This window comes from Gossypium arboreum, chromosome 5, assembly GCF_025698485.1.
Source record: "Gossypium arboreum isolate Shixiya-1 chromosome 5, ASM2569848v2, whole genome shotgun sequence".
Taxonomy (NCBI): domain Eukaryota; kingdom Viridiplantae; phylum Streptophyta; class Magnoliopsida; order Malvales; family Malvaceae; genus Gossypium; species Gossypium arboreum.
Genome location: NC_069074.1, coordinates 6,108,382 through 6,121,662, shown reverse-complemented (window position 1 = coordinate 6,121,662; position 13,281 = coordinate 6,108,382). Strand labels below are relative to the sequence as shown.

Here is a 13,281-nt window from a genome sequence, read left to right as displayed (position 1 = left end):
GTACTTCTTTTTTTTTTTTTTTTTTATCATCTAAATCGGCACCAAAAGCTTATTATGGGGTAAGCTTTTCAAGTTTAGACATTAGCATATCAATGTTTGTCAACACTAATTCATGGAATTTAGCGTGGATACACGAGAATAACGAAGTGTAATGAATGCAATATGAAAACGTTATATTTTTATTAAACATAAAATTATATATAATAAATAATATATTTAATATAAATTATATGTTTATTAGAATATGAAAGACTGTAGACGGTGACCATTGAATATTGACAAAAAGGTAGAAATGATTGTATATACTTTATTCAGCCGTTAAAAAACTTATTAATAATGGAGCATACCGTAATATAACCTTGGGAATTTGGAAAGCTAGAGAAAATAGCCTTTGTATAATACACACTATTTCTCACATGATCCAAGAGAGACATATTAGAAAGATTGATTCAACAGTTTTAAATGTGAATTAGGGATAGGGGATCGGGAGCTAGTATATAGCTATTATTAGATAATAGTTATGTTTAAGATAAGGTTATTAGAAAAAAATATAAAAAGAAAGTTGGGGCCTTGGGGGCAGGCGCTTAGCCTGCTGGCCCCTAAAAGGAAAAAAAATATTTATTTCTTTTAAATTTTTTGAAATTTTAAATTACTGAAAATAAAATTATATCATCGTCCACCATGAGAGGTCGGCGACGGAGGAAAAGGTGGTCCGTCGCCCAAGGGCAAAGCCAAAAAATTTTTTTGAGGGGGCTGGTTAAAATTTTAATTTTTATAGTTTATATTTTTATAATTTGTAAAGGATTAAATTAAATTTTTATAATTTTAAAGAGACTCAAAGTGTAATTTTACCTTTATTAATTTAAAATTTTTAAAAAATTTCAAAAGTCTAAAATATAATTTTCCATTTTAAGGGCCGGGCCATGCCAGCCCCCCCCTGCCGCCGCCCCATGATTTCATTTTTGTAATAAATATATAGGTAATATGCTAAGGCATTGATAAGCGATAAGGGTCTATAAATATATATTATAATTTTTAATTAAAGTTCATGTTACTTAGAAATTAGCTCAAGAAAGAACATAAAAATCAAATTATAAAATAAATGCCATATACTTATAAGATTATGTCTGTAATTTAAATTTTAAGAAAATAGTAAAATAAACATAAAATTAAAAGTGTGTCTACAGTTTGGTTTAAAGTAATCATTATTTTTTTTATTTGAAAAACGAGGTATGCATTTCCCCAACCACCAAACAGTTTAACAAAATATTAAAAAACAAAACAAAAGATTTCAGCCACAATATTTTGTGGGTTTTCTCAAAATCTATTTTTCCATAAAATTTATTAAAATACTCATATTTAAAAATATTTGCTATCAGTATTTGAAAATAAAAGGAAATTGCTATCAGTATTTTAAAATCTATTTTTATCTGTCTGTAATTGTAATATATAAGTCTTATTCACAATATGTATGTTATATATGGTTTTATTTGATTCTTCATTCACATAATATGTAGGGTTTTTTCTCGAACTTTTAAGGTTAACGTAGGAAAAACATCTATCACTATTCTAATAAGCTATTTTACTTCTAAATTTAGAAAGATGAAATTATAAATATACTTTTTTTTGTATTTTTTTTTACTTTTAAACACAATCTAGTTTTCATTACGAAAATCATGTTGAAATGTTAATTAAACTGCTTTAACTAATTACAATATAAATAATAAAAATGGGGGCAAGTCATATAAAGCAGCAGAGTACAATTTCATTTTACATTATATTTCTCACAATATAATTAATGTAAATTTAGAAATGTTATTGGTTTGAGAAAAAACTTCGAGTGGAATTTCCCAATTCAATGATGGAATTAAATAAATTGGTTAGTACACCAGAAATGCTAATTAAATTGTTCATAATAGAAGATTCCGTATGGCTCAACATTATTGCCATTGACTTCCAAGGAAATTAAATTCATGAACTAATAATTATTCATAATTAACTATTTTCCATGTCTAGCACAATAAATGAGGAATCTGACTAAGAAAATAAAAAAGATATATTAATAATATTTTAATGCTAACTAGTTTTCAAAGGCAGAAAATATTTATAAAAATAAAAGTATAGCTAGTATATTTAAATCGGCATCTAACTTAATCCTATATTATATAACAGGATAAATGATGAATAAATTATGAATTATACCCTTAATATAATAATACTATAAATAATATACTAATGAAGTAATTTTAAATTATGTAATAACAGAATTCATTAAAAAACCTTAAAGAATAAATATAGATAGTTGGCAGGTGTCCGGGTTGGTTGTTTCTGTGTGGAAGGAAATTTGACCAAAAAATTAAATAAAACAAATTAATTCTTTTAGGAAACAAATTAATTATTTTTATTATATACTCGAAAAGTAGCTAAGCTAGCAGGAAAACCGTGGCAATGTAGTAAAAAATGTGTACCTTGCATCTGAAGTAATTATTTATAGTAATCGTTACAATCAATTTTTTTTTTTTGTTTTTAGGATATTTTATTTGTTCTTTATGTGATTGGATTTCTGTTGTTGCTAGATAAATATGAATATCTATGAATTGATGTTTTATTTATTATAATATTTTTATAAAATATAAATTGAATCAATTATGTAATTTAAAAAGATTAAGTATTTAAGATTTAAGTCATAATAATTAAAAATATGAAAATAACTAATAAATTTTTCTTGTCATAATTAAAATATCCATTATTAGCAATAATTAATTTTTTTACTCTTAGTGTTTTTGAAAAATTAAATAATTAATCATAAAATATGTTTCATTATTACGGATAAAAACCTATCATAAGGTATAGTTAATAACAGAATCTAACTTAAAACTGAGTTTCTCAATAACAATTCCCGTAATACATGCCATGATAGTACTAAAATATTATTATTTTTATATAATTTTGAAACATCAATAATTGGCATTCTTAAATTATTATATAAAGTTGCAAATATTATATTACAGTGATGGATAGATATGCCATGCGGAAATGCAAAGCAAAAGAAACGTTATAAAATTCCTGGACAACATGGGCCGCACGTTGGAATTGTTGAAACGGATCTTTTCAGCAGCTGCATTTAAGCATTACCAACCATTATATATAAAAGTAATATTACACTAATTAAGAGGAAAAAAAATACAAGTAATTTGAAGAAAATGTTTTTATAGGCTGAATGTATGTTTTAGATATGAAAGCATATACATTAAATTTCACTAAAATATTAATCATTCAATAATTTTGTATAATTTATTAAAAAATATTATTCTTCACTTTAAAATTTTAAAAAATGTTGCAGCATTAATTCATCATGCTTTTGAAAGAATATTTATTAGCTGAAAATTAAGGTTGAAACAACATAATTATGTTGTTCTCGTTCAAATAAATAAATTCAACAAGCCTTTGTTCCCAAAGATAGAATTTAATTGCGTGTTCTGTTTTTCTTTTTCAATTTGTATGTGTACCTACCGGATGGCGTTTGATTATTTTTGTGGCGGAGTTTAATTGTGTGCAAAATTTACATTTTTGGAAAAAAACATCGATTATGTACATCCTTGAACACTATCTTCCCTGGTTAATCGTAGTTGATTAGATGGTTTGAAAATTTTTAAAAATTGTGGATATCAGAGAGAGGTTTATGGGCCAGGTCAGTTAGGGTATTAACAAAATTTTAGGCTTGTTTGATATGTCTAGGCTCGGTTCGACCTAAAAAATGAGTTAATTTTTTGTCTAAGTTTGGTCTGTATAAAGATATTAAAACTCGAGCTTAACTCGGCCGTATTAAAAATTTTTATATAATTTTAAAAAAATATAATACATTAAAAATACTAAAATAAATATTTTTCAACAAATTAAGAATAAATTTTAAAAATTATACTTAAATAACACTAAAATAGTTGTAACTTAGCAACTAAATATCTCTAAAATAGGAGCAAAATTAACAGAAAAATAAGACTCATATAATATCTAAATAATAACAACAAAATAGTAGTAATATAATAATGAAATGACAGCAAAACAATAACAAATCAATATATTTATTTATTGTTTTCATAAACGAGTTTTTTTGTCTAAACCCTTTTATTTTTCGCGCGGGCCTTCGAATTGGGCCATGAATAATTTTAAGTATAATTTAATTTTATATTTTATGAAAATAATTTAAGAGAAATCAAAGAAAAAAAATAAATTAATTTGCCAGCTATTGAAAAGATCAAAGTACAAACCATAATTATACTCGAATAAATTTAAGGATGAAAGTGAAATATGTGTAACTAGATATTGGGGGTGAAGTAGGGTAAGGAAATTTGCATGTTGTGCACGTTTTAAACAAGGAAAGACATAGTAGTACGGGAGAGACTGATAGAAGTGAAATGAAATGGATGGTTTAGTTGAAGTGGGGCGTTGAAAGATGAAATATAATTGCGGCATTGAGCAATAATGTTGAAATAAAGATGTAAAATGATTGCGGCCATTGGGCAACGATGTTCATATTTATGGACCCATCAGTTGGATTTGACCTCAATAAACTACACGCATGGCTTGCGACGCTGCTCCATCCTTTTGACCCGCTTCATATATTTGTTCTGAGATTATTACTAATTCCGCCGCTTATTTTGATATATTGATGGTTGCTTTATTTGATGTTGTTCAACTATTGAAACGGTGGGTTTTAGCAATGCATTTTATGCCTCTTTTTACTTTTCCTCCTTTGACATTATTAATGGCGGCATGGCAATGACTATATTAAGCAAAGCAAAAATGGAAGGAGGTAATGAACTTTATCAATAACCACACCCAGAAATACAAAAATAAGAAATAAAAATCATAGATCGCCTATGATAAAAATTATATTGTATTTTGATTTTTAATTAAAATGGATAAATTAGTCTTTATATATTAAATTAAAGAGTAATTTAATCTTTATTTAAAATTTTCATCTATTTACACTCATAAAAACTAGTGTGTTTATCTGTAACCTCTTGATTTAATAGCAATAGTATAATATTGTAAGCATAATAGATTGGGTTCGATCCCAAACCACCCCATTTCCTATTCTATATTCTCAATTATAAAAATAAAAATAAAAAATTACTGTGTCTAATGGAATAACCAAATAGCGACACATGTCTTATCATACAAAGATAGTTTTTAACATTAGAAATAGATGAAATTATTAGCAAAAGAGTCATTTTACACTTTAATCCCACGTACATGAACTAATTTACCTATTTTTAAGTAGAGGGGCAAAATGTAATCTAACTCCTACTACAAAGGCCTTTATGGTACTTTTATCCATTTCACCACGTTCTCGGAAAATGATTATTAATCAAATATTAAGAGTTAATTGCATCAAACAGCCCTAAATTATGATATTCGTTTTAAACTAGTTCTCAAACTTCAAAAAATTTTAATTACTTCCCTAAATATCCATGTTATACCATAAGTCCTTCAATTATTAAATTTGTTAATTCAACCATTAAATGACATGCCAAAACTTAATTTAAAATGAATATTTAAAGAAAAGTAAAATTACTATATAAATTTTAAAAGTAAAAAGTAAAAATAAAGCAAAAGTGAAAAAAGAGAGAGTGAATGATAAAACTTCTGTAAAAGCTTCTAAAACTTGAAAACCAAGATTAAATTAAATTTTAATTTAACTTTTCATTTTAAACCATGCAGATAAGATTTGACCTTTCATCTAATGATTAAATTAATAGTTTTACTATTAGGAGGACCTTATTGATATAACCTCACTAGTTTGGGATGTAATTAGAATGTTTTAAAGTTTAGAGACCAATTTAGGATGAAGGTTATAATTTGAGGATATATGTTACAATTAACTCAAAATAAAAATGTAATTAGCGTTTTTCAATTCGGTGAATTCTAATTATGCAACAAATGATGATATTTTTTCCAACAATCATGTAACATTTTAATTTTGGATCAAATGAGTGATGGAACTTCTTTCTTTCAACTCTCAGTAGCCTCAAACACAATATAAATTTAATTGGTTAATTAATGATTCAAGCCCCAACCTAATACTCGGTGAAGAATATAATCCTCAATATAGTAATTTTAATTGAGAGCTAATGAAAGCCAAAGCCATGTTAATCCAAGTAATAACAAGTTTAAATTGATATTTTTTTTTTCATTAAAATTACAGCATAGGGCCCATAAAGGAGGATATCAGCCTACTTTTGTTGGTCGTAAGATTTTACTAATATTAAGCTCAAAGTAATTAACTTTTTTTTAACCAAGTGGGATATAAGCCTCAATGAGAGAGCCTGTTTTCCTTGTAGTAAGATTCTACTAATAATATTAAGCTTCAGTTAATTGTTACAAGAGAATGATGATCTCTATCAATGGTGAGAGACTTCAATTTACTTTAAACTAACAAGTGAGATTCTAAAGTTACATGCACCCAAAAAAAAAAAAAAAAGATACATCATTGGAGGCTGCCCTTTTCAAGCCAGCAATAAGCTGAAGATAGCAAAAATTTAACCAGCAAGTGATATTTTACTGTGCAAACCCCTAACCTAATAAGTTGAACACCATTCAATTAGTATGCTATGCATTATTGAAGATTTCATCATCTATTGGTGTTTCGGTTCTCTTGGATCGGTCAATAGGGCGCCCGTGTTTACTCGATCTGTTATAGATGGAGCAGAATGCATTTTATCTGGACCAAGGGATGGGTTTTCCTTCTTATCTGTTGCCAAAACGGGAGAATCTGTTTGAGCTGCTGCAGACGGGGTAGAGTACATCGGATCTATAACGGGATGTGATGTAGTTGGTGGAGATGGTGATTTTTGGTCTAGATTGTTTTCAATGCTTTCATATTCTGAGAGTAGATCCATGAACTCATTGAGTAAACGCTGAACTTTTCTATTGGATGCCATTGCAGGAAGAATGTCTTCTCTTAAAAGTTTGTGCTTTCTCATTCCCTGCAAACATCCAAATAGGTCAAGAGAAAAGAAACATTGAAAATATTTCAATGCCCTTGGTAAAGCAAAAGCATCCAACTATGATGTCAGATACTGGGGATTCAGGGAGGGGAAAAAAAGTTTACACCTAACAACTTTCGACACAATTTGAGTACAAAACACAAATACGACATGTGAAAATATATGAACATGACATGTATACAGGGATTGTCGAGTCCAGAAATAATATGCAGTCAGGAGTAGTACGAATCAAAAGCCATGCCGGTTTTGTTTACCGGAAATCAGGACCACAAGGATTACAGGTGCTTAAAACAGAAATACCTTGTGAGGACGTCAACAGTCAACCCTCTACAAAGACTTTTAAACTAAGTGAACAAAAAAAGTTATGGAAAATTGCACGTGATATATTTTCAGAGAAGTGATCCTCCAGAGGTATTTCTAGGATTTGATGAAAAAGAATGCAGTAAAATAAATGGAGAGAGTCCCACAAAATGTTATACTTAATGGTAAGGCGCATAACACTTCCATGGAGAGAACTCAGGTTCGAACCCTTGAGATGGCATTGTTGGGAGGGGCAGCCACTAACCCCGAAAGGGTCTTCATGAACCGTAAAACGGACATGAAGAATAACTTAATTATACGAAAAGAAAAAATAAATAGAGACAGTATACATACTTTAAGAGGTTGGGATGAAAGACTTACAAGTACATAGGGATCCCAAGCAGGAATCTTGGAATCTGAAGCCATCCCAGTTGGTGGCCCGAGAAAACTTTCACAGACTTCTCGCAAACGAGACTCATCTGCTTCTCTGCAAACACAAGTATGTATAATTTGTAAATGACTGATTTATTATAATACTTGGATCCAATAGCCTGATGGAGAACATTATTCTGCAGGAATACATAGATACCAGATTCTATTACAAAGCACTGACTACAAACTTTGGTTTGGGGAGTAACACGTTTTTTCTGCTATCATCACTCATAAATGCAGAAGGTTTGGGAAGAGACGAACCTTGCTAGGAAGCGTATGTAGGAAAGAAGGCCCTGGCGATATTCATTGGGGGATTTCAAAGCCAAAGATGATGCCAGCTGAGCTTCTAAATGAGCACGTGTCTGCACTCCATCATCAGTTACTCTGTTGCAAAACAAGATTACTGGTGAAACTCTAGGACCAACACAGCTACTTTGTCAAAGGAATTTTAGTGGGACAAGAATATAATTGAAATTCATGTCACATCTGACTTAGATAAACTGTCAAAAATATAGTGGGTATAAATCTGAAATACGGTTTCATTATTTTAGGAAAAATAGTAATAGTGACAAACCTGGTCCAGCCTGGCTTTCGGGCTAAATATTTCCGTACATCCACTTGCAAGGCGGCCAGCTCACCAGTATGAATTGAACCCAAACTCCAAGAACTAGCAAAATTTGATGCTGGGAAGCAGTCATCTGCAACCCTCAGCCAACACATGAGACTCATGTCAAAGAGAAACGCATGCCGAGTAGCCAAGACAACGAGAGGAAAACCAGATTTTGATAACTTCACAGATATAACCTTGATTATGCCTGAAAAGAGTTATAGAAGTCTCAGGAAATATTATGTCATCTAATATCATAAAAGGGCTCAAATTAGATTTGATTATGCATACCTTTTGCAGATGAGCTAAGGTCCAAACTGACTAGAGATGCCAATGAATCATGAAGGAGACAGTTCCTATTGAAGAGATCCCATAAATACAAAGATCCTTTCTTTGTGACCAATAACAATTTCCAGCTCTCATCACAATCAATAAATGTTGCTGCAGATCCCATCATCATGGTAGGTAATGCGCGTCTTCCACACTTTGTATAAACCTTAAAAAACACGAGGAAAAAAGACTGGTAAATTTGCTGAATAATTAATAAAACCTCACTGTAACCATTTCCAGGTATAATATCATTCAAACATAGCAAAGCCCAAGCCTAGAGCCCACCATTGAATGGAGAAATGCCTACAGAAACCTCATAACACTTGAACCCCCAGAAAAATGAAAGAAGGTGGGGAAGTCATGAACTTGATAATAGAACATGATATCGCACGAGAAGAGGGGCAAAAAAGTCATACAACCATCTTCACATATAAGAGAGGAAAATTCAAAATTTTCCAGGCTAGGATAAAGTGTTTCTTGCTTTACCTGTAGGCACCCATCTTCACATCCCACAGCCCAGAAGTTTGCATTTCCAGCTAAAACAGAAACTTTTCCAGAGATACGATCAGACCAAAGAGTTTGAGACCCTTTTGTGCAAATAATTTCTGTTTCTTTCATCATACATGCATGTCCAACACCAGCAATGTCATTCATGGCATGTTCCCTTAGACAAGCTTCCAAGCAAACTGGAGTCATGTCCTCGCCTTCTTTCTTATCAAAAACACTAATTGAAAGAGATGTGGAAGAGGAAGCAGTGGAACTTGAAGGTCTCATGCTTCCAGACTTTTCTACATTGATGCTATGATCTTGAGCAGCAGAGACTGGAACTTTCTCAATAACCAGGCTGTCAGTAACAGTAGCCCTGGCAGTGACCCCTGAGCGCTCCTTTAAGTCAGAGCTCCTACCAACGGTACCCCTGACAGAAGCTTCTCTCAAACCAACATCAGAAGGAACTGCACCATTATCATTTTTTCTGTGATCAGAAGATCTGATAGGGAAGTCTAGTGCAGGAGATTGAGCATTGCTGCTAATATTTTTCTGCTGAATAGGGACACCAACTACTTCAGGAATGATCCTCTTTCTGCCATCAGCACGTCTGTATTCTCTTTGTTTCACAGGACTAGAAATCCGTGCAGAACTCATTGCTTTATTTAATCCATCACTAGCAGCAAGCCCACTTTTCTTCCCATCATTATTCTGAGGCTCGGAACTTTTGTTTGCGAGCCCCAACTCAACAGGAGGTTTTGCAGGTATCTGACTCTGCTGAACATCCAAAGCTACTTTTTTGCTAGTAGTTTGCTTTGCTGAAGCAGCTTCAAGCAATAACTGTGCTGGGCTCTCTGCCAAATTTGACTGTCGGCCTCTAACGTCACCATAACGACTTCTCTTTAACTCATCAAGTTCAGCATCACTAAGCCTATGGCCAAGTTCTTTAGCTTCAAAATGAAAAGTAGCCACAGTTCCATCCAATGAGCAGGCAAAGAGAGAATAGCCATCAGGGCTCCTGTTATGGAAAGAGATTATTAAGATGAAAAAGCTACCAGAATGCAAAAAAAAAGTGCAAATTGCTCACTAGAATGAAAAGCTTTACCAGGATAAATCCACAACACTTTGACCAAAGAAATGCTTGGCTACAAAGAGAGGTCGAGGACTTGCAGTTGTCCACACGGTTATAGTGCGGTCCTGACTTCCAATAGCAATAACATTATATGGCTGTGATTCTTTACCCCCGATCTTAGCAGCAGCTCCATTTGCCCAGCCAACAGTTGTAGCTTTCACTTCCTGTGAATTGGCAAAATTCCTTCTGAACATTGAGTGATTAAACTTCACTACAATAATTGGGGCATTGTGGCCTAAGAAGTCAAATGTGGCAGCCCATTCTCCTCTCTCTAGAACGGGTGCAGAATGCCTTGGCTTTTGGTAACCATGAGTGGTAGTTATGAAATGACCACAAGGTGACCATCCAAGCCGCCTGAAAAATGTTGATCCCAACTGAAAAGAACATAATTCCATCAGCAAAATGAAACACAATTTATGACAAAAGAAACTTCGAACATCACAGATTAACATACCGATTTCGCCCAGTGGCCCTCTGTTTTATGAGCAAGACTCCAGTCACTCGTGCGCCATATTATGACCGTCTTGTCATCAGACTGACTTGCTATGAAGGACCCAATGGGATCCCAGGCAACTCCTTTAACGAGACTGGAATGACCCCTCAGCACCGCTGTACAGATGCCATTGCTCATATTCCATATATGGACAGTGTTGTCCAAACTCCCACTGGCCAATATTGAGTCATCAGGAGACCAGTTAAGATCCACCTACTTCAAGCGAGAACAAATGAAACTTCCAAGTTAGACTATAGGCAGTGCTTATAAGAAACCACTAACTTAAACTAAGGGCTTACAGTAGATAATTTCAACCATCCATTCTTTCTCCTCTACTTTCTCTCCTACCCAAACCCCTCAGTTCTCAACAAATTGAAGTAAACACAAAATCAAAAGGGTAGTCATTAGCAATTTCTGTAGAGACAAAAAAGGATATAGTAAAACCTGAATTTCTAGGTAAAATACGAAACTTTTCCAAGCATGAAAAATCAATCAACAAGCAGCAGAGCAAACCTAACTACAGGTTAGAGAATTCAGCTCTTATTGCTGGTAATACGACCTAACATGAAATACAATATGATTACCACATCTGCAGTGTGCCCCCTCAGTGTCATTGCAACTTTCCAATTTTCAACATCAGGAGGCTCTCCACTGCCAAACTCAGTGGTTCCAGAACCAGGCTTTCTCTCATGAATTAGAATCACTTGATCATCGGACCCAGATGCAACAAATCGTCCATGCTTAGCCCACCTAACACAGTTAACAGACCCAAAGTGATCACGAAAAGTTGCTAGAAGCCTCTGTGTAGATTCATCATTTTCCAAGTCCCTGCCAACAGATTTCAAGTTCCATATTCGAACCTGCATTTTCCAGATGGTATAAGAACATTGATATTTAAAGATAAAAAAGGTAACATACAATCTAACATACACAGCAAGGAAAGATTCTATCTGACAGCACTCAGCATACCAAAATAGCATCTGCACATATCATTGTAGTATATAAATGCTAACTATGCAACAATGATCACCTCCAACGGTAGAAAACCAAAGCCAAAAGGAAATATAAAGTGCTAAGAAGGAAAGTTTTACCTTGTGGTCACCTCCACCAGTGGCAAACCTAAGACCACCAGGCTGAACATCAACCGAGAATATCTGCATTCCCTCATGCCTAACCCAACTTGGTTTCTCAGCAATCATCTTTCTCTCCTTTTGCTGCTTTGCATAATCCTCTAAATTTCTGCTTCTGGTTTCATTATGTTTGGTTAAAACTCGGGCAAAGACTAGTAAAGTTCGTAGCGTTTCAACGAGAAAAAAGAACCAACCCAAAGCTAAGAATGAGAATTAAAGGTAAAAAAGTTCATGGCACTCAAAACCCAGAGAAGTTTATATATATATAAATAAAAGCCAATTGCGGAAAATGACCAAATCCCAAAGAAAGGGAAACTCTACCTTGTTTTCTAGAAACCCAAGAAAGGGGAAATATGAAAATTTAGGGTTTTGGAGTGCATACAAGCGAAGAAGAAGCTATAGGTCGAGGTACGGTTAATGGCATGAGGAAGCAGAGATAATTTATTTTTTTTTAAAAATTGATTTTTTACCGAATCTTAAACTTAACTAAAAATACTTATAAAGGGGTTTTTGTTTTTGGTAAGAAGGAGTGCCCTAGTTTCGATTAAGAAAAGCCAAAACAAAAAATCTAAAGAAAAAGAAGAGTTAACTAAAAGGATAAATCTCGGTCTTCTTTAACGGTCAAATATTTTTTTTCTTTAATCTTTATAAGCGAGTGAGAAGGGTCACGAAAAGGACTGCAAAAGAAACAGAGACTATTATTAAATTTTCCAAGAAAAAGAAACTAGGGTTTATATACATGAAAAACTTTGAAATCCTTATCAGATCTAATTTTAATATAATTGGTTGACGATTTTCTTAAATCTAAATAATTAAACTAAACTCTATTTTATATAAGGGAAAAGCTAATATTTTATTTTTACATTAAAATAAAAACTTAGAAGACACTTGTCATATCAAACTCATTTGTGGGAGAATAAATTTCAAGACATAAAACAGTAACATGGGAGCGAATTGACATAACAACGATTCAATTGTAAAATGTCTAAAAAGTAATATATTTTTACATTAAATACTTATTACCTACATCCACATGAAAAAAGTTAAATTAAATAGTTTTTCCAACTAAAATTTATTCACCCTCAACCATATAACTAATATTTAAGTACGAAACGTAAGGTTAAATAAATATTTAAAAAAAAAAAGCATCGCTTCAACTTAAAGTAAATTAGCAAAGACATAATCAAACTTAATGAGAAATTAGTTTTATTTCAATTGATTAAATATGATTTGGGAACTTTCTTGAATATATGGCATCAGATTTATTCAAAGGTAATTAAGATTCCATATATTATGCAATTATAGTTCCACCAGATAAACGAAAGATACATCCGTGCCCTTCTTTATGTAATTTTGTATCC

The 13,281-nt window shown here is 32.3% G+C and overlaps 1 protein-coding gene across 3 annotated transcripts; it reads right to left on the bottom strand.

The window, feature by feature from the left end:
- Window positions 1–6,332: 6,332 nt before the first annotated feature.
- Window positions 6,333–12,797, bottom strand: LOC108453082 (protein HIRA). Of its 3 annotated transcripts, XM_053027714.1 has the most exons (11): window positions 12,242–12,797; window positions 11,882–12,035; window positions 11,375–11,650; window positions 10,752–11,003; window positions 10,271–10,671; window positions 9,166–10,183; window positions 8,641–8,845; window positions 8,317–8,557; window positions 8,004–8,126; window positions 7,692–7,797; window positions 6,333–6,989 (listed from the first exon to the last, which is right to left on the bottom strand). In XM_053027714.1, exons 2-11 carry the CDS (start codon window positions 11,987–11,989, stop codon window positions 6,639–6,641), a joined length of 3,081 nt encoding a protein of 1,026 aa, XP_052883674.1. In that variant the 5' UTR covers window positions 11,990–12,035; window positions 12,242–12,797; the 3' UTR covers window positions 6,333–6,638. The 3 variants fall into 3 exon arrangements, with proteins under 3 accessions (XP_052883674.1, XP_017606473.1, XP_017606474.1); XM_017750984.2 differs by having other exon boundaries at window positions 11,882–12,795; XM_017750985.2 differs by lacking the exons at window positions 11,882–12,035; window positions 12,242–12,797 and having other exon boundaries at window positions 10,752–11,006; window positions 11,375–11,497.
- Window positions 12,798–13,281: the final 484 nt, after the last annotated feature.